The 27669-nt window shown below is 42.3% G+C and overlaps 1 protein-coding gene across 4 annotated transcripts in view; it reads left to right on the forward strand.

Moving 5' to 3' along the window:
• PRICKLE2 (prickle planar cell polarity protein 2) overlaps nt 1–25650 on the forward strand; it is a 1392985-nt gene extending 1367335 nt beyond the window's left edge. For all 4 annotated transcript variants that reach the window (XM_069643708.1, XM_069643709.1, XM_069643711.1 and 1 more), the window contains one exon: nt 22909–25650. In XM_069643708.1, coding sequence (XP_069499809.1) covers nt 22909–23810 — 902 coding nt within the window. In that variant the 3' untranslated portion in view covers nt 23811–25650. The remainder of the gene's footprint in view (nt 1–22908) is intronic.
• Nucleotides 25651–27669: the final 2019 nt, after the last annotated feature.

The raw sequence follows: 27669 nt of genomic DNA on the forward strand, positions 1-27669 counted from the left end.
AGAGTATGGCAAAGATAATGTTTCTGCAAATGGGATTCTCGCCTCCAACTCGCAGGCAGTGACATTCCTTCCACAGACAATAATTACCTTTCCCTTGCTGAGCTTCTTGGAACCACTTTGGGAAAAAATGAACTATTTCTGTTCAGCTGAAAAATGTGAAAGACAAAATGTCCTTTTGTTGGGGAGGTATTTCAGAGCACTTTATAGGCCTTCTTCACTTTTGTTATTTTCTTTTCCAGTGCATGTCCTTTTCTTCTGCATTACTCTGAACATCCTATGTGCTTTTTTTACTTCATTAATTGTTAGGCACCTAAATTGCAGGGTTTGTCCAGTCCATTACTACTGTCAGGAAGAGGCTGTCAAATGAACGCCTGCAGCCCGCTGTACTATTTTCAGTAGGTTATCGATTTAGATGTTACCTTTCAGAGAGGGGGCAGCACAGGCCTGCTCATTTGCATGCATTTCTCTGCAATGCTCATAGACTTTATAAGTTCAAACTCGCTCAGTGTAGTCTGTGTTGAGTGTCATTAGCTGCGTGTTAGAGCTAGGCCGTCACACAGATTTGCCATCAAATCGGACTGCACATAAGTGTAAATGCTGTTGCCTAGTTTAAAAGAGGCCTACATGTTCCTTATTGCTTTGTTGTTCAGGTACACAAGGATTATCAATACACGTTTGTCAGTCTTGCCTAATGTGTCTGTTAGATTGAGACCCCCAGAGGCGGCATGAGATGATTATCACATATATTGAGGAGAACCATCTCCGGTTCCGGAAGCACCTCAACACCTTCCTCTTTGCCTCCGCTTTATCTCCCCCTCTCCCCAGCTAAAATCCACTGAACCTGCACTGAATCTGCAACTGGGCCACTCGCCAATCTTGGCCCTAGGCCCAGCCACTCTACCCTGCACTGCCTCCCTGGCAACCCCTGCACTGCGGGACTGTTCTCTGTATCCCTACAGCCCCCCTCCCAGCACTTGTCTGCACTTTCCTTGCACTTGCCACCCGCTGGCCCATATTATTTATCTTGTATTCTACAAACACTGTTCTGCACTTTCCCCTCTCCCTTTCCCCCTGCACTTTTCCCTTCCCCTCTACCCTTGCACTTGCGCGATCTGAATGACACCTGGCCTAGTAGGATCGTTGTCTGTCTCCCCCTGTCCCCCCCCTCCTCGTCGCGCCTTGAAACACTTGTGTATAGGTGCGTTACAAATGCCATATCATATCATATCATTCCCCCAAAGTTAAAAAGTGACAGAGGTGTAGAGGCTTTTCAAGCAATTTTGTCTCCAGTCTCAGAATAATGTTTTAGCGGCAGAGCCTCAAACCTGTTTTGGATTTCCTCATTAAGGCTATAATCCAGCCTTTTTGTGCTGTGGCACTTTTCAAAGGATACAGTGTTTCCTTCTTTTAAGTCTGTTAAAATGTGTCATGAGGTTCTTTGTGAGTTTTGTTGTACAAATTAAAAATGCTTGAATTAGGGTTAATCTGGTCCTGATTTGGAGAGCATTATAATCTCATCAGACGAACTTGTGCCCTCACACTCCCGTTGCCCATGCCCTTTCTGAGCTAAAATGGAGGATTCCTGGTCCTCGTAGAGGCGTCCCAAAACAGCATCTATACGGAGGAGGTAATAAACGTGTCTCAATAAAGGGCCCACATGAACCACATGTTAAGGATCACAGTAAAGTGATGACTAGAGCAAATTCCCCCATTTCTGACTGACCTAAGGAAGAATGCGAGTACAAGCCCCTCGTTCCATGGTGTAGTCTAAAAGGGATATAAAGAACCCTGTGAAAATAATTTGTTCCACTCCACTATCCAATAATAGGAACAGCATAGCTATTCTGTGCTCAGACAATGAACCTCAAACAGAACCTGCTGTTCTTTCCATCTAACCCCTGCAAGGTTAGCATGCATGACGACATGTCTCTGTTTGGTAGCACAAATGCACATAACAAGGGATTACCTGTTGCATGCAGGTCCTGGTGGAAGCAGAAGTTCAGCACGTTTCATTTGAAAGCCCAGGTGAACAGAGAACACTGATCTCTGCCAAAACATCCCACAGAGAAATTGTTATAATATCCAAAACAGCTGCAGCTTTTATGACCCTCTACCCCCTCTACCACCATAGCTGGACCATGTGACTAGTGGTCTGATGAAGATAACATTGAGGGATGAGGAGGATGCTGACAGCAGTAACCCAATGAGACCATTGAAAACAGCTAATGGTACTCCCCAACATTGGGGTGAAGACAGTAGGCAAATATTAATGATTCCCCAAGTTTTGACATGGGCCATTTATATCTGGATTTGTGACAAGGTGCATAATGTGATTCACAAATTTGCAAGAAATGACAGACCGACTTAACCTGTGAAAACCATAGTGTACATCAAAAGAGAACCCTTATGCTACAACCTGATTTTCACAGAACACATGGTTTGTTTTTATGCTAGAAAATTAAATAAAAAAATTACAAACAAAAAAGGAGAACTCTTCAAAGGGGTTTTATACCCCTCAAAGGTGAATAGAAACAAGGTTATTTTATCACTATTAATCCTAAGAAAATGTCAATTTAAATAACGAATGTTATTTTTTTTAAATAACATTGTGCGGAAAAGAAAGGATTTGGTCTTCAGTGGACTCCTTATGCCAATTAAAATGAAGTGTTGATTTCCTTCACATCTCAAATGTATACTGCTCTCGTGCTTGTATGACACGTCACATGAATCTAGGTATTGGGCTCTCTGAAATAAAAACTTCTATCCTAAACCCGAATCTGTAGACAAGGTAGGCAAACATACTATTCCCAGTGTTCTTGTATCTATGTCCAAACAAAAAAAACACCTCCCAGCATGTAGAGCAGAATCAGCTGTGAAATAAGAAAGTTATATGTGAAGACAATGTTTTTCTCTTATGCTACTTCTTGTGTTATTGGAAAAAATAAGTGAAAAATATATTGTGAAGCATAGCTTTCTGATGGTTTTGTGTTTTTTTTAAAAATGTGGTGCCAATCGTTTCTAATAAATTAAATGTTCATATTGGAAAAGATTGTATATTTTTGTCTAGAATACCTATTCAGACTTATTGTTATACCAATAGATGTTTGTGTTTATTGTGAATGTGAAATATTAGCAAATAATAGCAGGCAGGCTGTGTTTCTTTTCTGTAGAGAAGCTGCCTATATGTGTATGGACTATTGGTGGTGACTTCCCAAGGATTTAAAGTAGTGACCCCCCATAATTTTGATTTACTATTTTAAGTAAAACAGAATATTCACATTAAAAAAAAAGCCTATTGATTTCGTCAAACTTTTGGGGGTGGAATCGTGTTGGAGGTTGTTAGAACAGTACACATTTCTCTGTTAAAGAAATCTTCAAAATTGAGATACCCTTAACAAGATTACTGAAGCAATCCTGGCACAGAAATTAAATAAAGCTCTCAGCCCTGAAAAGATTCCAGATGATCTGTTCAAATCGAAAACACAGCTATGGGCCCTGTATTTATACATATTGTTTAATGCAGTAATCAGTGAGAAAAGGGTACCTAAATCTTGGAAATGTGCTGAATAGTCCATTATATTAAAAAAATGTGGCAGTGAGTCACTGAGCAATTATCAACCAATTTCCTGACTCAATTCTACAGGAAAAATATTTGCTATGGTAGTCTTGGGCCATTTCAACAATCTGGGTCTCTAGTTTTGACCTCATTGACCATAGACCAGCGTAATTCCGAGATGGTATCAGTACCAGAGATCAATGTGTTACATTATCATTAATAATAGATACATTTGTTTAGCTATGAAAAGTGAATATTTTTGCTTTGTTCATCAACTTACACTCAGCCTCTGACAATGTACGCTGTGCAAAACTCAGGGAAAACCTGAGAATCTATAGCATCCTGCATGCTCTGCTTTCGGCTTTATTACTATTATACAAGGGTAAAGAAGCCATTGTCAGATGGGTTTGGAGGGGCACCACAAATCCCACCCCGTTCCTGAAGGGTGTACAGGTGGGTTGTGTGTTGGCCCCAACCCTTTTTTTGCTTTATGTTAATGGCTTAATAAATCAAATCCAGACCGTACCAACAGATGCCCAGTCTTTGTCTGGGGATAACTACCCAGTCTTATTATTTAATTTCACAAACTCCATCTGGGTACAAAAAAACAACTGCAATTATTTTCATAATTCTTTAATGAAAGGGGATTGATAATAAACATCAACAAAACTAAATCTGGTGTCTTCTAAAAAAAAGGCAAAAGTCCACTTGTAAATTAACAATGGATCTGTAAGTTAACAATGGACAAGAAAAATATCGATCAAGTGAGCTCTTACGATTATTTGGGAATATGATATGATAGCTCCTGTAAATGGGACCAACACATTTTCAGAGCCAAAAGAACGCTCTCTAGATACTGTGGAGTCATCACCAAATTCTTACATAACTTTGGGGATGGGGTGATGGGCCAACTCTTCCAGGTGTATAAAACTCAAGCGATGCAGGCTGCCCTGTATGAGGCTGAGCTTTGGGGACATAAAACGTGCAGTAACCGTGGTGCCATTGTGACTGGTTTCCTAAAGAACAAATTAGCACTTGCAATTGGGTCATCTACAATTTTAATACACAAAGAAACAGGATTGCCTCCTATAGGGGATATTGCAGCTCTTATGCCAATTTAATATTGGTTAAGATTATGGAGTAGACCTGAGCTACAAAAGGCTGCTATGGATGTGTTGAGACAGCCCCGAGGGTCGTCTTTATTGTGGTTTTTGCATATAAAAGAAATCTTGCATGAAATAGGACATAGCGAACTTTGGGTGCATCCTGAAAACATAGTGGGCAGTGCAAAAGGAACTGCAAAGGCAGATTATTGGCAAAAGGGAAGAGCAGGATATATTAAGGACCATTCCAATCTAATCTGCCATTATAACATACTGGAAAAATGAGATTAGTAGAGGATACAAACCCTACTTACATGTCATGGAGCCCAGGCTCTTACGGTCCTGGTATGCTAAACTAAGATTTAGCATCCTGCATCAAGAATAAATGGAACACCACTGAGACGAACAAATGTCCACATTCTCTGGATCAGATGGAATCAATTGAGCACTTTCTATTGGCATGCCCTTTGTACCAGTACCTCAGAAGAGTGTATTTGAGGCCAAGATTTCTTCTATTTGGAATCAATACAATAGGTGAAGCTATGGCACTCTGTAGAAGGACAGATGATGCCCCAAATGTGTTTGCACTAGCCAAATATCTATATAGATCCTGACTGAAAAGAACTGCACTACTGTAGTTTTTTTGCCATGAGACTTTGTTCTCAAGTCGAATAAAATATACTTGACTATGACTGCTGATTGTTTTGGGTATTATGTGATTGTTTGATATATATGGTAATATTTTAACTTACAGGAATTTGGAATCTATAATGCATGTGCACTTTATATGCCATAGGCTATTGGATCTCTTATGTATTTTGAGACGAGAGATGAAAAACTGAGAAATACTCCATAGATTAAAGTCATCACATATCATGTGGAATGTAGACCAATATCAAGAGATACCAATACACAAATGACACACAGCTTTAACTAAAGATCAAGTCCGTCATTTACCTCCACCGGCTGAAGCACTTTCTGTTCCTCATCCAAGTCTAGCTGTCAAGTGCTTAGCTGAAGGTCAGCCCTACAGAGACTGAATACATTGTGGGAGGAATCAACACCAGGCATGCCCAACCCCATAACTGCCTGCCTAGTGTGATGCTCGATCGATTCCTCAACTCTCACTTAGATCAACATCGTTCAGCTTTCCTATTGACTGTGAGCTCTCATTCAAAACACACATTGCCAAGAACTCCCTACCAACAATCTCTGGAGGATAGCTCAGGGGCAACGTGCTCGCCTTGAAAGCAAGACGACACGGAGCAACACAGGCTCAATCTCCGGGTCCGTGATTAGAAACCTCGGGGTATTAAGCAATCATATCATATCATACCACCCCACCTCAGAAGCATAGAGTCACACCTGGCATTCCGTAAAGCTGTTAAAACTCTACTGTTTGTATGAACGGGCCATAGATTTCACCTGCACTGTATGATACTGTATCCTGTAACCACCCTTATGTATCATCTCTAAGTCTGCACTGTAATATGTTATGTTACACTAACTGTAACCTAGAGCAAAATATTGTCCATGTAACTAAGTCACTCTCATGCAACAGCGCCTCGATGCCTCTGGGCTGCTAGTGCGCTTTATAAATGTAAAAAATGTAAATAAATAAAATAAGAAGACCCAATAAGCCTAGTAGCAGCTTGATCCTCTCCATAAAGTCAAGTCTGTCATTGTTGCCCTGAGTTTCAGAGCAGTCGTCAAAGCGCTGGTCATCTCCCACATGCACAAAGGCAACACACTAAACGCTGGAGTCCCTGATGTTACTTTGGTCTCTGAGAGCCATCCATCATGCTGCAGCGCACATCATCACAGGACTGAGAATAGTGAGATCACCCCCAGTCTCAAGCAGCTGAAGTGGGTACTGCCTCAAGCACCTGAAGTGGGTACCGCCTCAAGCAGTTGAAGTGGGTACCTCCTCAAGCAGCTGAAGTGGGTACCGCCTCAAGCAGCTGAAGTCGGTACCGCCTCAATCAGCTGAAGTGGGTACCGCCTCGATCAGTTGAAGTGGCAGTTGAAGTGAGTGGGTATCGCCTCAAGCAGTTGAAGTGAAAGGGTACCGCCTCAAGCAGCGGAAATGGGTACCGCCTCAATCAGCTGAAGTGGGTACCGCCTCAAGCAGTTGAAGTGGGTTCCCGCCTCAAGCAGTTGAAGTGAGTGCTGCCTCAAGCAGCTGAAGTGGGTACCGCCTCAAGCAGTTGAAGTAGGTACTGCTTCAAGCAGATATCAGTTTGAAGACAACCTGCTTTACCTAGAAATCAGTCACAACAAAACCACCAAAAACAACTTTACTGGGCAGAGAAACTCACTATCTCTGCAGACAAGTGTACCACCAGAACCTACAAGTTTGCCAGGATGCAAACAGAGAAATACAAGAGGGGATAAAACAGGAAAAAAGCCTTTTCCTTCTATATTCCGTATCTCTGCACTACGTTACCAATGCAGATAATGCACAGGAACACCATACTGACAGAATTAATCATTTTTATTTTCGGAAGGTAAAATTAAACATTTTTCAAAAGAAATTGCAACAGTTTGTGAACTTCTTTCACCAGTCCACCACATACACAAAATAAAGCTTCAGAATATAAGTCTATGTTCTGTGCATCTATGTTCTATGTTGCCATCTTGAATACTTACTCCTCAAGTCTCGAGCCAATATCAACCTTTGAGTGATGTCTAATGTTTTCGGAAGTGGTTTTCATGTACACAACAAGCAATTGTATAAACAAAAATGCCCTTTGGAGCAGCTGTGTAAGTTGCTTGTACCTTGTGCTTATTTTGTGTTTGTGGAACTGTGTAATGATTATGTCCTGTCAAGTCTCGAAGAGAGAGAGAGAGAGAGAGAGAGAGAGAGAGAGAGAGAGAGAGAGAGAGAGAGAGAGAGAGAGAGAGAGAGAGAGAGAATGTGCGTTTGTGTGGTGAGTGTGTGCGAATGCGCTACACTTGGTATAATAGCATGATTGACGTCTGCTCAATGTCCTCTTGCATGAGTATTTAGCCATAACCAATCCAGGTCAATATTAATGGTGGCAATGCGTTTGTTAGCATTCGGCGTTTGAAGGCACAGTTGGCCAGCTAAACAAAGAGTGAGCATGTTTCCTTAGGACACACCCCGGCCTATTGCAGGAAAAATGTAGTATGAAAACAAGTTGAAAATAGGGATGATGCGTTAGACTGCCACGCCTTAATCTTTTATTGTGACTCCCAGCTCTCTGACTGTTTTCATAGCGATCAGCAATAAACAATTGCTAGGCAACGGGTCTTTTTTTACTGAAGTGTAGTCGTAGCTTTGATCTGAGTTATTTGTGTTCATTAAATGTTGCACTAATTTCCAGCTTGGCATGCTAAACCTTAAAGAGCTTCAGCATAATCCCTCAAGAACGTGAGCCTTAAATGTGACTTTGTTTGTCCAGCACTGAAATGTGGTGCTCTTTATTGTTAATGCCAATATTAGTTTTTTATATAGCATTTCATGCCAGAGTCCCGTTTCCAAGTGCCGTAAAGAATTGTTGTAAGAATGAAGGCTTGTGTTGGACTGCTAGGCCTGCAACCTGTCACTAAAGGTTACACACATATGTCTGAGGCACGCAATAACTCACTGCACTATTTTACCGGGTTAATAATTAATTTTCTCAGATTTTCCAAAGCAATATCACTTTCCATTTACTGTATATTTAGCATATTTATGAGCATTTAATTAGCATTTTTCTTACCTTGGCTCTCTGTTTTGTTTACTTTCTTTAATCATCTCGGGATGATACCTCAGCGGCAACGTGCTTGTCTTGGAAGCAAGATGACACAGAGCAACACGCGTTCGATCCCCGGGTCCGCACTTAGAAACATCTGGGTATTAAGGACGTTATAAATACCCTATCATATCATATCATAATACCTCACACAGAAAGTGACCAAGATGGGGTGCAAATGCAGTCACAGTAAATATGCAGAGAAAAAGGGTGAACTGACTTACTTTCCACAATCAAATTCACCTATCTTGTAACCCTGCCCCACTTGTGATATGATATGATAGGTTATTTATAACGCGCTTAAAACCCAGAGGTTTCTAAGTGCGGCCCCGGAAATTGAACCTGTGGTGCTCCGTGCGAACTTGCTTCCAAGGCGAGCAGGTTGCCCCGGAGCTATCCTCCTGAGACATTGTAATAGTAATGCTAATAGTAGTTGGTTGTACTATTAGTAGTAATATTCTGAAATACCTTCCTTCTCGAGGCCTTTGCTCAGCCTCCTGCCACTCTCTGCGGGTCACACACTTCTCCAGGCACAGAGTGGGGAGGTAGAGCTCTCTCCTCCGCAGGATCCTCCCTCTGGATTGGCCTCCCTGTCCCTCTCAAACTTGAGCCGGACCGCCTGAAGTTCCGGTGGCAGCTCAAGACCTTTCCTTTCACCTCTGCTTTCTCTCTCTCTCCCCTGCTGACCTACCTGCCTGTTGCGCCGACTGGTTTCTTGGCTGCCCTCAGAGTCTCACTGGCTACCATGCTCCTCCACGATCAGACTCCCCTGAACTGCGCTCTTAGTGTATTTAACTGTAATCCCTACAGTCCCCTTCCCCATGCACTTATCCAAAGCCGCGCTGCCCTGGCTGCGCTTACTCTGAGCATTGGTGGCCTGAATGCACTTCCCCCTTCCCTCTCCCTGGCACTTTTCCCTCTCCCTTCACCCTGCACTATGTCTTGTCACACTTGCATGATCTGAGTGACACAAGGCCTAGTAAAATCGTTGTCCTGTCCTCCTCCTGTCTTCCCGTCCTTTTCTTGTCGCACCTAGAAACACTTGTATACAGGCGCTTTATAAATGACATATATCATATGATAGTGGTGGTGGTGGTAGTAGCACTGAAGTAGACTTACATAGAATAACCCATTTATCTACTCACCATTTAGTCACATCTGATCAATATAACCCATCATATTCACATGCCACGACCATTAGAATACTACCACTTTAAGTTACTGGGGATATATTAAAGAAGGCTTTCATAGTGTCTTTTATTATCTGTCTGAAAGCACACAGGAGCATGTTACATACTACATTATTAGTTATGTTAAAGGTATTTATATTGCGCACCGATAAAGGCCCTAATTCATTGAACTTGTAGCATGGTGCAATGTGACTTTCCACTGGTGCAAAGGTACTTTGCACTGCCAACAAACAGCCTGATTCACAGAGCGGTGCAAAGTGTAAAGTTCTATGAATTAGGCCCATCACTTCAGCTGGTTTCAGTGCTCCTGTTCTGAAGCTGGATTGGCAGTTGTGGAAAACCTTGCAATACTCTATAGCACTGTCCTTTTCGAACAATGATTCTTACCAGGTGTCTGCACACAGGGCCATACGTTAGATACTTCCCTTGATGCTGAAGGCTGTGCATGGGTTTTTCAGATTAATCTGTTAAGGGCCTTAAACCCAAGAGAGTCTGAAGGCAGGTATGTCCACTACATTCCATGTGAGAAATTGGATTTGCGTGATGTTCTTGCTTCTTATTCTTGCTGTCTGATTTTCATGTAAATTTAGATTGTTAATGAATATTAAGATTAAGAATTTGTAATACTTGAAGCAATATATTTTCTTATTTATCTCTGTGTGTTTTCTGTGTGTGTTTTTTAAAGTGTCTAGTGTTTTGAGTTTGTTTTAACCAGTTAGGCTGTCCTATTTTAATAATCATCAATTATATTGTGTAATGTTTAAACTGTATTGCTTAATTTAAAAGACATGGATGATCTATGAACAAAATAAAGTGTTTATCGATGGGGTCTGGGCACGATAGGTTTCGAGGCTTGGAAGTCTTAATGATCCTCATAATAGTCAATATGTTGACCTCTGTGGTGGGAGTAAAAGCTGTGAAGCTAATGGGAGCAGCCATGTATTTGAAGGAATCAGTCACTGGGGACGTTGGTGGTGAGTTTAGCATTGTGGTTCTTTACAGTTAAGTGAGACTCTAGATTGTTGGGTAGGCAGGATGGGAAATGTCATAATCTGATTCGGTCAGTGTGGTTAGATTTTTTCAATTTGAATGTTCTGTTGGTTTCAGAGAAAGTGTATATGCTGTGGTATTCCTTTTTTTACGTTGCGTGGTCACATTTTGATATCGGTGTGCATGGTATTTGCTTGTCTAAGGCAGATGTATGTCATTTTCTCTCTAACATCCTGCTCACTTTTTTCAGAAGGCACAATCCCTATGAAAACATGTATTAGCCAGCGTGTTCTTAGTTTCTTAGTGATTGCCAGTGTGTTACGAGTTCTTTAAGGTTTATAGTGTAGCAGCATACGGATGACCTTAGGGCAGGATACTTTATCATCTGGTAATACTGGTTCACAGAAGTTGCAAGAAACGTTCTTATTGGTTATGTTTCTAGTGAGCCTAAAATCTATAAAGGGTACATTGTTTGAGTAGTTGTTCTAATGTTGTTTGAGGGACCAACATTCCCTCAGCCTAAAATTGGTAAGTAACGATATTGGTGTCTCGCTTGATGTTAGTGGAAATATCCAGGACAAGCAGACACTTGTGTGTGGGTGAATTAACTCAATCAATAACATATCCAACATGGACATCACTAATTAAGTCCTGATCCTCACTTCTGTTTTGGAAATTCCAGCCATATTTTGATGCTCCCTCGTGATGTTGAGGCCATGGTTCTGGGAAGATGCCTGATTTGGGGAACTGAACTGAGGAGGGAGCCAAACACAATCAAATCTGCTCTCTGAGAATTTGATCCCAGCTTCCTATCACTGGGGTTAGAGCTGGATTTGCACTGTGCAAACAAGCACTAATGGGTGGCTTATTTTTAATAAGCCACGTGTTTTATATCCATATCAGTATTTCAGCTGACTCTGCAGTAGTTTATGTTTAGCTTGCAACTGGTGGTAGTATTCGTAAGTATGAGTTTAGGAAACGTTGTCTTTCCCTTTAGTGAAGGCTAATTACTGAGAGCCTGATGGCACAATCCCATAGGAAAACGCTCTGTGAATCAGGACCTAAATGTGTTACTTCGTATTCTGGGGCTTCTTAATTTGGGATGTGTTATGTGCGGTTCAGTTGATATGTTTTCATCAATCACAACATTTTTTGTGTACATAGTATAGTAAGTGTATGACTTCTCAGCAGTTATCCACTTTAAGGTCTAGTTGTAGAAATGGTAAGTCCTTGTAGGGTAGACTTGTAGAGCATTGAGCTGTTACGAATTCCCTGTACCCATTTCTGTTCTGTATGGTTTGGATGCATGTGATGGTGGTTGTGCTGGGGTGATAATGTGGACTGTTTATCGAGTGTGAGTGCGTGCCTGAGTGCATCTATTGTTAAGTTCACTGAGTAGTCTTTTATGAGGTATCTGTGTCTGAGTGTAGCACAGACGGTGTGTGTGTCGTAGTGTCAATGTCAGACCTGAGTTTCTGTTTGATGAGTAGTGCTTCATGAGGTATCTGTGGCTGGGAGTAGCACAGATGCTGTGCTTGCCAGAGATGTAACGTCATATCTTGGGTTATGTTATTGAACTGCTGTTAATGTTTATAAGGTAAGCAAGAGTGTTGTTGTTGTAAGGTACCACAAAGTTTATTTTGGAATTTTATACTGGCGGACATGGGTGTACTGCAGTGGTGACGACTTGTTTTGGTCCCAAAGGTTATCATCTTAATTCTGTACAAGCCCACGTGTGCATATTAGCCTTGTGTTGGCATGTTTTGGCCCAAACGTTCATGTTATGTATTCTTAGTGCTGACATCCTTAACATCTGCTCATCCCAGGTGTCTACTACCTTTATCAAGGTCGAATGAGTTGTTGGCTGCCAGTGAGTGAATTCCCCTGGCACATCTAACCTGCATTTGTAGCTAATATTGTATGCTGTTGTCATTCCTTGTGTACGTTGCTGTTCTCCTTTGGAGACCCTGCATGTTGACTAGCCAATTCATCAGAGTGCAGCTGTCCCAGGAGGTTTTGCATCAGATGCTATCTCATGCCAGTCTTGGGAGGATAGCTCAGGGGCAACATGCATGTCTTGGAAGCAAGATGAGGCAGAGCAACAGAGGTTCGATCCCTGAGTCCGTGCTTAGAAGCCTCTGGGTGTTAAGTGCATTATAAATAAAGTATTACAATGCCATTCATATTTTTGAAGTACCTGCTGTTTGCTCTATTGGAGGCCCTGCATTGGGTCCTACCCGTCCATAAAGCAGCAGGTGTCACTTTTTACTGTGATTTTAAGCCTGCACCGTAAACAGGTGTGCGTTTGTTAAGTGTAGCGAGTGTGTGTGAGTGGTTACAGTCAAGATGTACATGTGGGCGATGTTGGTGTGCAGGGGTGTGTGTGGCATATCATGGTTGTGTGTGTGTGCGATCCAGTTGTTCTGCTATTTGAGGTGAAAGAGCTGCTTTGCAGGTGGAAAAGTGTGGTAGTGTAGCATGGTTTGTGTCTGTGTGTATCCATAAGTAGTTCGAATGACCTGCTGTGTGTAGAATGGTGTGCATTATGATCCATTTGTTTGTTCGCATGACCTGTTATTTGTGTGATGTCTTGGTGTTTTGCATGGGGAGAAGTGTAGGAGCCTGGAGTCTTGAGTCTTGAATGGTGAAGTGTTGAAGAATGTATGTACATGCACGATTGATCAGTGTTCCAGGAAATGCAGTTGAAGGATAACATTTTGAGGTGTGGATGCTCTGGTGTGGGTCTCTGTGCATCTTTACTGCAATGGGCGTGTACCTACCTGTGGAAGATACTTATTGGCTGCTTGCTGAAGTGGAATAAACACTGGCTGAATCTGACCTTGCAATGTGCAGTGTTCTTAACTACAGCGTGCATATCCCACCTTCAATAACAACACATCCCTTTAGCTGGTATTTAAGAGATGTCAAGCACACACTTCTTAGCATCCCTCCTCCGGAGAACTCCTGCTGGTCCTCATCTACATAAGTAGATATATATATATATTTTTGCCCTGCCACATGTGTTGATGATTAACGAAAACGTTGACATCAGCAGAAATCTGCATCTGTAAGTTATCCCTTTCAGTTGGCCAGTATTGGTGCTAGTGTTACAGTATGTAGACCGCGTGTCTGGCCATCTCTCAGAGGCAGTGCTATCATAACACAGGGGGAGCCAAATTCAGATAAACTCCTTCAAAGGTATGTCGCTCTGTTTTTGTGCTGGCGGTATGTTTCCCTACATAGCTGCTGCTTTGTGCAAACATCTGTTGAGCTTTTTTTTAAAGCCTCATGATTTGCGGTGGAAGAGATTCCATGCCTCTGGCTTTGCCCATGTTCTAGGCCGTACACGCATTTTAGTGTACCGTATACCCATGAAAGTACAGTATAGGAATCCCAAATTCCTTATCCTCATCACCGCTGAAAATCTGAGGTGTATAATGTAGTGTTTACATTGTGACCTTTTACTACAAAGTGTGCATAGTACATGCAGATGGTTAAATTAGACTGTGTCTGTGTTCTATGGTTGCTCTTTTTAAGAAGTTTTACCCATTGTTATTACAAAATGTGCCATATCTGTAAATGGAATAAGTCAGCTGAGATCCTTTGGTGGCTTAAGCGTTCCGTGTGTGTCTATGAGCATTCCCCATGCAAATGAGAGAAACCCTGTTTACTTGGAGCATGTTTAAATTTTGACAAATGAATTTGTCAAGTCACCTACTGTTGGCACCACATGTAGGCCATTCAAGATTTGGTCTAAATGTGGATCTAACTCTGGAGGGGCGAGTGCAAAGATGGCATGGAGAGGTGACCAGATTTTCTTTTTAAAAAACAGGAGAGGTCATAGAAATAGAGGTAGGACTAAAATAAATACAAATACAACTTTAGTTGTACTTGTATGTCGCTGGCCTGTTGCCGGCGGGAGTGTTGGGGGGTTGGGGAGGGGGGCTGCTCACAGGCACACTCATCTCATTGGAGGAGAGTGCATGGCAGGCGAAGGGGGAGGAAATGTGGGCATTAAAAGCATTTCACGCCCCCATTCGTGCAGGAAGAGTTGTGCTGGGATCCGATTTTGGGATTTTGAAATCAGGTTGCATCAAAACCAGGGCGGGGTTTATAAAATCAAAAAACTTCTGGGACCCCGAGATGGAGGGTGATTTCCCCACACTGTCCTGGGAAAACCAGGACGTCTGGTCACCCTACATGGAAAGCTTTACAGATATTTCACCTACAGTGACAGTCAGAGGTCGATCCCCAGCACAGTCTTATAGACTGGATGGGGTGGTCCCTAGGAAGCATGAGAAAGTCTGCACCATCAGAATGATCTGTAGTGCATCCTACTCCTGACGTCTAGGCGAGCATGGGGCAATTTAACCTTGTAGCCTACACAGAATGCTTGCAGGCACTCTACAATATGTACAAATAAATGAGCCACACCCTGAAGGAACACCTACCACTTGGTCACTCTTAACACATATGCTGAGTGCATCTCCACATCTGCTAGGGTGAACATCCTGTGATAGAATCACCTGCATCAGTGTTCCCCAGAGAGTGGGACCGTTTCCTCGAGCCTGGCACCCTTTAACATGAGCGTGCAAGTGGGAGCTTCTCATTTCTTTCCCCATTCAACAAAGCTCTGTGGCATCCTGAAAAATAATGAATCAGCATATGCTTTCAGTCCCTAGAATTAAACATTGAGAGTTCTTACAAACATGTTTATCAAGTTATTAATATGTGTATATATATATAGTCAGTGAGGCAGCCTAATGTTAATAGTCTGCTCCATTTTTCCAGTGATTTTATTGATGATGACGTTAGTGGGGCCATGTGTTACGCCATAAGTGATGTCATGTGTAATGTCACCAGCATGTTCTACTTTCCAACGATGCCAATGAGGATTACATAAGTGATGACATAAGTGAGATCATATGTGAAATTCTCAGTGATGTCATCAGTGTGCTGTAAAGGGCTGTGAAATGGGTGGCTCGCGGTTAAGGGGGCGGCATAGCTTCCATCACCTGCTTAATTATATTGGTTTTGTTACATTAAACTGGGCATCTCAACGTCAATTGAGGACGTGCGGCATATTTGTACCCATGACTGCTGCTGTTCTAGTGTGGGCTTAGTTTCATGGAACTAAGTTACAGTGACCATTACTGATATAGATCATGGCTACGCCTCCAGGAAGTGATTTACAGTGACCATTATTGGCATAGGCTGTAGTTGCAGCTTCATTGAAATCATTTACGATTGATTGCTGCCATAGATCATAGCCACGGCTTCAGGAAGTGAAAAACTGTGCATTTCTGACATTGGTTATGGCTGCAGCTCTTGAAATGGCTTAGAATGATCACTAATTGCATAGGTTGTGACCCTAGCATCATGCAAGTGATTAACACTCACCAGAACTTTCACAGATTGTGGCACACCTTCATTCAAGTGATTTGCCCTGACCATTACTGGCACTGACAGATTGTGGCAGCAGCTTTGTGACAGTGATTTACAGTGACTATTAATAGTATAGATAGAATGGAGCTGGAGCTTCATGAAGTGATTTACAGTGGCCATTGCTGGTAGAGACAGATTGTGGTCCAGCCTCATGAACGTGGCTAACAGTGCAATGCTGCCATATGTTGTGGACACGTGCATCATGGAAAGGTAAAATGCTCTTGTGTGCTGTTGGTGACATGGAACCACTGCAATTTGTCTTATGTTATCGTAGAGTCCCACATCACCCAGTGCATTGCTCTGCAAGTAGTATGATAGCTAGGCATATGTCCACTGTAGTTTATATCAATTGATAGAATGTTATAAGCAAGAGAACTGTACTGAACTTCAAAGGGCAGGCTAATCCCTACATTGCACTGGCTTCTTTACTAATGCATATGAAAACTATGAGATTATGTTGCCTTCTGATGTGAAATGGATTCTTTAATGAGACACTGCCTCATAAGTATAGTATAACTTCAGCAGAACATGTTATTACAACTGTAGTTTTAGCTGCTTTATGAAATACACAGCTGCCTGTCACTTCTCCTTCAGTCCACCACTTACCTGTAATGTAAAAAATAACATATATTGTCAGAAACATTTCCTTTTTCCACATGGCTTTTTCTTTTCCAAAGCAAATTTTCGTGAAAATACAAGCAGGTGCTGGAGTATTGCTTTTGAAAATGTCTGCCTCAGCTACAAGCAATGCATTATGGGAGCTATATAAAAATGCCATTGGCAGGTGTATGGCACTCTGGACCACATTTAAAAAAAAATCTGTTGGACTTGCATAAACTAACAAATTGGTCATCTGCATCCCAAAACAAATTTGATGCAAATCTGTCCAGCGCTTTGGGCTATGTGCTATTTAAATGACTGCACAAACAGAGAAGAAGAGATAGAGAGTTGGGATGTATTCCCTATACAAGGAATGTGAGATGTATACTAGAAAGAGTCACAGTGAAAAAATGGCTAAATAAGGAGTCTATGCGGCAATGGACCAGACTCAGAGATTGATTAAATTATGTGCGGCAGCACCTATAGATGTGGTTGGCACTACGTACCTCTCACCTAACTCAACACCCCATCTTTTGCACATACCCGTTTCTATCTTTGAAGATATACTTTAAAACATGAGAAATCCCCTGTACCGCTACATTCTTCCAACCCTTTCTCTTCCTCTTTACTGGCTGCAAATCAAACTGCTCCTGGCTAGAAGACTATTTGTTTTGTTTATATTTATTTCACTTTTTTAATGATATATTAAAGTTGAGTTATTTTAATTGTTTCATGTTGCACTTAATTATTTTCAATAGCCTCTATGTCTTTACTTTTTGTATTCTTTATTTTTGCTGAGTTCTTTTTACTGGCACTGTATACTACCCATCAGGCGTGTGTCCCATCAATGGCGTGAACGTTAAATCCTAAAGATAATGATTTGTCCCCCTGGAATAAATCTCCATAGGCTAGTCTGTAAACAGTCTTCAATCATTGCATTCCATATAGGTCCGGGATGATAGCTCAGGGGAAACACACTTGTCCTGGAAACAAAACAGTGCTGAACAGCAAAGGTTGGATATGCAGCCCTGCATGAAACGCATTATAAAAGAAATATAATTTCTTTTTGTATTGAACAGGCAGTGTTGACTATACCGCTGTCCGATATGACATGTTACGAACCCATGATACTTACTGTTTCAGAAGATGCAGGGGCGCAGGGGGAATCGACCAGGGCAGTTAGGAAAAGTAGTGGGCCCCATATCCATCTCTCCAGAAACGCCATAGCATCAGTGACATCCTTAGTGGTACAAATCTGAATCATGATTAGTAATAGTTGAGAAGATAGTGTTAGAACTAATGGAAACTTCAACCAGTTATTTGTTGTTTTTTCCCTTCTTTTACAGAAGGGTAGAATTTTCAGTGACCAGGCAACACATGCACATTTTAATTTGAGAGGGTGGCTATTTCTATTGAATTGGTGAGAAAATGTACCCCGTCTTACAATTTCTCACCATGTCTGTCTGCAATATTTAGCTGAAAAGATGCCATTGTAGTCTACGGCCCACAGTACCCAAGCCACAATCACCCAGTCATAGACGCTCAAAATGGAATTCTATCTGTTCCTTGGAAGTATTGATAAAATGACCCAATGCACCACCCTCACCCTTGTTTTCCCTCACAAATGTTTACAAAGCTGCCTGGAAGGTTAATATACAACATCCTGAGAAAGAATATTCATGATTTAATTTGACATAAAAATCTATTGATTAGTTTGGGTAAAATTGTATTCAAAATATCCTTCTTAATTATGAAATAGTCCTGATTTCAACTCAGTTTCATGTTTTTCCCACATTGCTATTGGGGTCTCCAGGCGCGGTTTGCTTTCCCATTACCAAAATAAGAATTGATGCACTATTATTTAGAATTTGATGGTCAAACGGGTCTGCTTTATTCACATGACTGTCTTAAATAGGGCACCACCATGCCATTTTTGTCATTTTCACTGCAATGTGAAAATATGAATACAATTAGGCAAAATCTCCTTTGTCACATCGTAGTGCAAACGTCATAGTATCTCGGGAGGATAGGCCAGGGGCAACGTGCTCGTCATGGAAGCAGGACGACCACGGAGCAACACAGGTTTGATCCCCGGGTCTGCACTTAGAAACCTCTGGGTATTAAGCGTGTTGTAAATAACTTGTCACATATATCTTATCCTATAGAAATGCTGTCCCTGCCATTTTTGCATGTCAGGTGGCATTTACAGTGGATTCCTGTCGAATCCGCCTGCTTTTAGCGCAGAGGGGAATGAGGGATGAAAACAATACTCCCTTTCTGTGCTCGCGCTCTGTCCCAGTAAACCTTGAAAATATCCTACAGCGTAAAATGGGTGTTAAGGCTGGCATAAAGGTGTATGCTGTTCTTTAGCCCTCATTTATTTACTCACCGCACCCCTTGTGTGTCTCCTTCAGTCAGCAGCCTACGGTCTGCTCCCCCAAAAGTGGTTGAGATCATTATTTGGGGGCAGAGAGGGCATTCACTTGTGCGACCAGATCAAATCATAGCTTGTTCTATCAATGACATGTGATCATTGACATGTGAGATTGAAGTGTGCACATTTTGCCTCCCACCAAGCTCTTAACAGGCGCCATGACTTATGACTGGCAGAAAAATAATTGCCTCTCGTTCGATACATTGACTGCTTCTGTCAAGCAACGCTGAACGAGAGCCGCTTCCAGCACATCTCATCTTTCCGTTTAACGCCAAGCTACGCCTCCTGTGTGGAGACCCAAGAGATGAGATGAGCGTGGTCTTCTACGAACCTCTGCCGTCAGAGCACATCTCAATGGTTCCTCGATGGCTAGAGAATGCCGACGCACGCATGTGGCTACGCCGCCATGTTCCTCGTCGCGCTCCATGCCCGGCAAGCGGAAGTGTATTCCCAATGTACATTTCATGCATGGCGGGTCCTGACTCATAGCTTTTATTCAGCAGTAAAGCACGTCAATCAGAACTAAACACTGCAGCCCGCGTAAATGCGCCTCTCTAAAGGGTAGTAGCAGCCTGTGTTGATGTTAACTGCAACGCACAGAGCGGTATCTCTCAGAGCTATAAACAAACGCTGGGCAGGGCTGCAGGCAGGGCACTGGCGTTTTACTCTGGCTTTACTCTGCGCACACCACCTTATTTGGGATTATGTACAAGGGAGCAGCATTCTCTCACAAAAAGCAATCGGTCATGCTAGGCCTATGCAGTAAAAAGAGTAATGCCATTTTATGGTCTAATGGATTATTCCAGAAAAGGGAAGCCTAGTAGAATTCTTTTGTTTCTTTTAAAGAGGCGAGTATGAAGAAGGATTCACGATCTCTTTAGAGAGAGAGCGAGCACACCCTTTTATTATGAGGAAGACAATGCCCATTTGGAAACACATTTAATGCTGTGCGAGCTTGAAGGATGACAGTTTGAGGTTAGCAGAGAGTGGAAACTTGGCAGATGGGTTAAAGAGTGGATAGGAAAGTCGGCCCCGATGTGCCATGTTGTTACCCTGTTCGCACATCTCCAGCTATCCCCGACAGACAGGCAATGCACTGTCCCTTTTTGTGATTATGTGTGAATTTGGCCTGGAAAGTCTGTTGTTTGCCGGGTTGTTTCACTAAGAGCGGGAGTTATTAAAAGCCAACAAAACGTCAGATTTATTCCAACATATGGCTCTAAGCTTAAGTCTTTGTTTAAAAAAAATGTTTCAATGCTTTTTATTTGGTAACCTTGAAAAGGGTGGGTAGAGGACACGCCACATTGGTATTTCTTTTCATTTTTATTCATTTATTGAGCACAAAAAAAGGTTTTATGAAGACGATCTGATTTATGTACGTTTTAAAATGCAGCTGTCCAATTTGCATTTTCAATGTTCAATGTTGGTCGATCACTTTACAAAGGATTGTGGCATGCATGTTCTTGATGCTGAGAAGTTACCCATTTAGAGGGTGCATAACAAAAATGAGGAAATATTCTGGGAGCCGGAGATCAGCACAGAGGGGGTGTTGGGATGCACGTAGAAATGTATCTTTTTTGCACTAGGACAGTGTGTGCCCTGCTGCTTTTAATATGCCAAACTGCCCTTGTTATGGTGCAGTAGTTTTCTAGTGTGTGCCACTGTTTTTAAAAATAGGGCAAACTTTGCCCTAGTGCTAATACAGTGCAACTCTGCACTTGCACCAGTGCAAAGCTTCTGTAATCTGGCCCCAGGTCTGGTGGCTGTATTCGCAATTCATGTGCTTTTTTAGGGGATTGGTTGCAGGAAATTGTGTATTTAACCAAAGATGTGTTTTGGTAACTTCTGGAGTGTATTGCATTCCCATGGTGTTGGAATTATAAGACGCCCCTCATTAAGGTCTATGGGCCTCATTACGACCCTGGCGGTAAGTTACCGCCAGGGCCGTGACTTTACCGCCATGGTGCTAACTACGTTAACGCCATGGCGGTAAGGGGATTTACCGCCCCATTCCGACCTTGGCGGGGCGGTAAATCCCCAATCCCCATTTACCCTTCCCCATTCCCATTTTTGCCCCATAGGGCATAATGGGAGTGGGGAAGGCGTTAATTGCGCCACCGTAAATTACGGTGGCGTAATTAACACCAAGTTCCCTTACCGCCATGGTCGTAATGAGGCCCTATGAGTAATATTAAGATGGGTAGTGATGGCAGCTGTAGGATCGGGTGGAATTCTGCATGAAGGGCTATTCAAGACAACGCATGATTTCAGGGTTCTATAAAGCACTATGCATATCTTGGTAGTAGCTTGGGGGCTTTCCACTAATGATGCATGAGCAGCAGTGACACTTGTCTATGTGTTTTCTAATGATTTGAACAGATCCCCATAAGTTCTTTAGAATGTTAACCTCCATTTCAGGGCACTTTGTCTAAAGCGGTAGACTTGTGGAGCTTACAGAGGAGGGGATTGTGGAGAAGGACCTCTAATAAAGGCAATCCATATTAGGGCATGGTTCATTGGCAGCATAGTCCTTTTATGTGATGATGAGGGTTCCAGACGTTCTACTGGCAGTGAAGAGAAAACCGACCCAGTCAGGACCTCATCCACCAGTATAGTCAGTGTAGTGGCAGTAGTGGAGGTGGTGGTGGCGTGAGTGGCATACCCAAGTCTTCCTCACTAGGTGGTAGAGGACAACAGCACAGCCGAAAAAAGGAAAGAGTAAGAACTGCATAGTGAATTGCGGGGGCATGGTCCTAGAATGTAAAATCACAAACCTGCACTGTTTTACATATGAAAGCACCTTTTTAGAAAAGAAAAAGACATGAGAATAGACATTTGTGATATTAAGGCAATGTCCTGAATTGGCTTCTATAAATATTCATTAGTACCTGGCGAGGGACAATGAGCTTGTTACAAGCAAGCTCATTGGCTCTCGCCAGGTCGTTACCAGCCCAACTAAACATTTGTCGGGCCGGTCGCAGCCGCGTCTTGGCTGCCATGGAAAGGGAGGAGGGACTACTTGTAGTCCCTTCTCCCTGTTCCATGGTGGCCATCTTCTTTGTTTACTTTTTTCTTAATTTTTCAATGTCCACCATGGAAAGCGAGAAGGGACTACGTAAAGTCTCCTCTCCCCATTCCGTAGTAGCCATTTATTTTAATTTTGTTTCTGTTGCTGGACAGCGCAGCGTCTCACAACTTAAAAAATACACTATCAGTACCTGGTCTTACGGGCCGAGGAATTAATAGCAATATGCCCATTGCTGGGGGGCATTACTGATTCAGGTAATGACCCGGGGCCTGCGTTAAGGCCCTTGCTTCGCTCTGTCCTGTAACTATGGGCCCAAGGGCATTACTTGAACCTCTTATGCCCCCCCAGCTCGGGGCGCATTATTTCATTATTGTTGGCATGGTGAATATTTTGCACATTGCGCTTAAAAGCAACTTATCACTGTAATCTTTATTTTCTCCTTTGTTCCTTGTAACCAAAATACGGCTAGTCCCCATCTGATTTGTCCTATATTTTATTTACTGCTGTACACTATGACCAGCTTTTGTGGCCTCCTCTGCCCCCATTCTACACAATACTTCTGCTTGTGTTCTGTCTTGGTGTTAATGTTCTCTAATCATTTATCAGGCAATGCGTACACACACATATATATAAATATATATTTACATTTTCATTGTAAATGGAATGTAAATTAAAGTTCCGATAATATGTTTGTATTTTGTAACATCTGACATCATAAGCTTAAAACTGTGTTACACACTGAATTACATCTGTTATGAGAATAAGATTGTGATTTCGACTCTTGTCTTTTTTTTTATCTTTTAGGAATATCTGCAGATGGTGGTCCTAAGCGTCAGGAGCATCTCTCCAGATTTTCAATGCCCGATCTAAGTAAAGATTCGGGGATGAATGTCTCCGAAAAATTGAGCAACATGGGGACTCTGAATTCATCAATGCAGTTCAGGAGTGTCGAGTCTGTTCGCAGCCTCCTCTCTGCACAACAGTACCAAGATATGGAACCAAATCTGAATCAACGTGTCAACCCTCCCAAGTACAGAGAGCTGTCGCATCACGGGAGGCTTCATCAGGGCTTTGATTTTGATGGCGGTATGCCGGTGACTGATATCGGTGCACAGAACGCTGCTAAACATGCTCCCATGAGTGATCGCACACAAAGACGAGCTCAAACTCGTGAAAATGACCCACGCTACCGTCCACACAAGCCGAGGAAGTCCAGGCGCTCACGTTCAGATAATGCCCTTCACCTCGCTAGCGAGCAGTGCAACAGGGTGCAGGAGGTTCCATTCCTACGAACAAGGGAGGACTATGACCGGTTCATGCTTCAAAGGGGTGCCCGAGGCTCTTTGGAACATGGCCCCAGGAGGGATATGTATAGTCGGTATCCCAGGACTGCTTCTGATCTTGCTTTACAAAATCACTTGTATGAAAAATGGGGACCCTATTTGAATGAGTATGATTGGTGCTCCACTTGCTCCTCTTCTTCAGAATCTGACAATGAGGGGTATTTCCTTGGAGAACCCATTCCACAGCCCACCCACCTTCGATATGTGACCAGTGAGGACCTCATCCACCAGTACGGACAGTGTAGTGGCAGTAGTGGAGGTGGTGGTGGCGTGAGTGGCATACCCAAGTCTTCCTCACTAGGCGGTAGAGGACAACTGCACAGCCGAAAAAGGCGTAAGAGTAAGAACTGCGTCATTTCTTAGTGCATTGTGCAGGCCTGGTCCTAGAATGTAAAATCACAAACTTGCACTGTTTTACATTTGAAAGCACCTTTTTAGAAAACAAAAAGACCTGAAAATAGACATTTGTGATATTAAGGCAACGTCCTGAATTGGCTTCTATAAATAGTCATTATTGTTGGCATGGTGGATATTTTTGCACATTTCACTTTGAAAGCAACTTTTCACTTTAATCTGTATTATCTCCTTTGTTCTTTGTAACCAAAATCCTGCCAGTCTCTCCATCGGATTTGTCCTATATTTTATTTACTGCTGTACACTATGACGAGCTGTTTTTGCCTTCTCTGCCCCCATTCTACACAATACTTCTCTGCTTGTGTTCTGTCTTGGTACTTATGTTCTCTAATAATTTATCAGGCAATGCGTATACATACATATATATAAATATATATAAAGTAAGTTATTTACATGTTCATTGTAAATGGAATGTAAATGAAAGTTCTGATAATATTTTTGTATTTTGTAATATCAGAGAAATCTCTATGTCTTTGGGAGCACACGTGATGGAAACTGCATGCATATTCAACAAGATATTTAGTAAGAGTATAAAGCTGATCAACAACAGGTCATCATTTTCAGTGTCTTCAGTGGAAGGTTTTCCCGGCAGCCATTTTGTAACTGGGCCTTGCAACAAAGTCTGAATGAATGCTCTTTATCAGCAGCCCCAAAAGTATATTAACGGTTCAGGCATAGCTGGAAACTGAATAATGTAATAGAGTTTTTAGATTCTCCCATAAAGCTTTGCAACATTTAGCAAAGAATACAATGAGAGAAGTCATGCCCATGGACAGGTAAACCCATTACAAATGACACGTAATAGCAGCATTGCAAAAAAAAAAATCTCTCTTTAGAATACCCAAGAGCGGGAGGATATGTTAAGGACTGAAGAAACAGAGCTGCACACAGCCTTTTTTTTATACAAAATTTCGTTTTTTCTTAAAAGCTGGTGAATGAAATGTATTTTTATAATTGATGATCAGTATGGTAGCCCAGAGTGTAATGCCACCTGATTTGACCACCTCTCTCTCTAATAAGGAGCCTTCACCTTTCAAGACTACAATTCTAATTGGTGGCACAAGACACCCACTAAATGGAAACAGTAACCAAAGTCCGAAGAAGAAACACACTTGTGTACAGAAACGTCCCGTTGCAAAAACATTCACGTATCGTTGTGGAGAGCTAAAATTGCAGTTGGTACATTTGTGTGACGTCAGCCTGGAGTTGTTTTGAATATGAAATTGCTAATATGCTCTTGTGTCCTGGGCTATTTTACTCGCTTTTGTTCGAGGATAAAGGCATGTCCGACTTCTTTACCTGGGGCTTGTTGAAATGGGGGGCGATAAACTAAGCCTGGAGTAAAAAGTGCAGAGGCGTGACCTCCAGGAGTGCTAGTAACGTTGAACCATTCTTTATTGTGCTAAAGATGTGAGTTTTTCTCTCTATGCTTCAATTTTACATATCTCGTACTAGCTGCAGGGTGTTTGAGATCATTTGCTTTTCAGGTACAAATATTAAAACGTATTCATTGTCCTTGATAAAAAGCAATACAGACATTGGTTGTTTGTAGTTTTTAGCATGCATTCTTTCACATCCAGACGCTTCATATGAAATACTGGGGCCTCTTAAATAAAACAAAGAAAAGAAGAGGAAAACAACAGAAAATACTCGGGAGATTAATGAGGCCTTTTCTGTATCACAAATGAAACCAGTGTTTTATTTCTTTTAATAAAAAAAATAAAGATTGTCAGATCTAAACATATAATTATTTTAGCCTACAAAAGTGAATAAAAATACTTCAAAACGATGCAATGAGTTTTCTTGCCACGTCACTGATGGTTGAAATAATGTGTTGGTGTCCTTTATGAAGGTGTTTTATTCCTGTGTGAAGGCCAATTGACTTCCAGCTTTCCAATCATAGTATCTTATCTTAACAGAATTTATAGAGCGCAACATAAGCCCGAAGTCATCCTGGCGCTAACAAGAGGCAGGGATCAGGGTCACAGAATTAAAACAGAAAAGTCTTTAGGGCACGATGAAATGCAATGTGGGACTCGGTGCTGCGTAACAAAACAGGAAGCTGGCTCCAAGCTTTAGCAGCAGCCACCGAGAATGCACAGCCCCCCATATCAGTGAGCCTGAACGTAGGGGCTTGTAAAGTCCTAAAATCCTGAGACCAAAGGCGCCAAGCAGGAATATACAGAGCAAATTGCTCTGAAGAAATTCTGCACCCAACCTGTAGATAGCCCTATGCACGATACAAAGTGTCTTAAACCTAATGCGTTGCTCAACATGGAGCCAATGAAGTTGTCGTAACAACGGAGTCATATGGTCATCCCCGGGCGGATGGAGAATAGCCTTGGCAGCCGCATTCTGCAAAAGCTGAAGGTGACGGAGAAGATGTTTAGGAAGAGCCAAGTAGAGAGCATTGAAGTAATCAATGTTACTGATAACTAAGGATGACACAACTGGTGCATGGAAATCTAGTAGTCAAATGAAATGCTTGAAATGTTCAAACTATAGCCAGTATCAGCAAAGCACTGGCTATAATTCGAAAATTACAGCTGTTGCTTAAAGAAGGTTTTACTACGGACTCTAGGTATTTTTCTTTCAAAAAACCTATAGTTTTACCAAAGCACCTTGACTTCACCACACAACATTGCTTGTATCACCTGAGAGTATTAAAATGTATTTTACAATCATTTATTTGATCAGCCTGGATGTTCTGGTCTGTATTTTCAGTGTGCCATGCCCTTTGCTCAATTCTCCAGAAGAGTCTGTTTCTTCAAGTGCAATTTAAGGGTCAAGTTCATTCAGTATTTCTAACCACAGGCCAGTCACAGCAGCTCGCATCTGCCCATTGTGCTAAGTGTGAGAGTGCAGGTCATCTGGTTCTTGATGGACTTCGGCATAACATATACAAAGTGCTGCCTTGAAAACAGTGCACCCAATCAGAGCTGAATTGATGGTATTGAACTGCAGAAGATAGACCTGGGCAAGATCAATATCATTACCATGAGTTCAGAAAGTGCCCAGAGGTCAGTCTCAGGAGAGTCAAGGTCAATGAATGGGGTTCATGTTATCCCTGTTGTGAATGTGCAAAACCTACAAGTAAAGATTGGTAAAAATATTGCTATATGCAGTTTTAGATGCTCCAAGCTTCAGTTTATGGACTGTGTTTCCATTATAAGCACTGTGTTTGAATCGGCTGCACTATTTTAGTGACTGCACCATGCACTTTATATTTCAGTGACTTGACATTTTAATAAGTGTTTTTAAACTGTGTGCCAAAATTGTTTTTCGACACTGGGCCTCATTATAACAGTGGTGGCCACGGTATGAACGGTGCCGGTAAGGCACCGGCACCGTTCATACTGGGCCACCACATTACGAGGTCTGCTCGCGAGTACCTGAAAGCCCACCAGGTCTTACCTGGCAGGCTGTGCGGCCCCCGCGAGCAGAACTCGTGATTACACCGGCACCATTATCAATGGTGCCGGTGCAACCATGCTTCCCACTCCCATTCTGCCCTATGAGGCGGAATGGGGATCGGGAGCCCGGCATTACCGCCTCCCGCGAATGGACAATTACCGGCCCACTCATCTCGTAATGGGCCGGTTTTTGCCCAATCGTGGGAGGCGGTGCCGGATGCGAGCATGGCGGTAGCCGTGCCTACCATACAGGCAAGGCTACTGCCATGCTCGTAATGAGGCCCACTGTCTTTTAAGGTTGCCATTGAATACTTTAAGAATCCTCTTTTGTTGTTAGTCCACCCCACTAAGGTCATCAAGCGCCATACATTTTCTAGCTGTAGTTTCTTGACTAC

This window comes from Ambystoma mexicanum, chromosome 2p (genome assembly GCF_040938575.1).
Source record: "Ambystoma mexicanum isolate Mex_15411 chromosome 2p, UKY_AmexF1_1, whole genome shotgun sequence".
Classification (NCBI taxonomy): Eukaryota; Metazoa; Chordata; class Amphibia; order Caudata; family Ambystomatidae; genus Ambystoma; species Ambystoma mexicanum.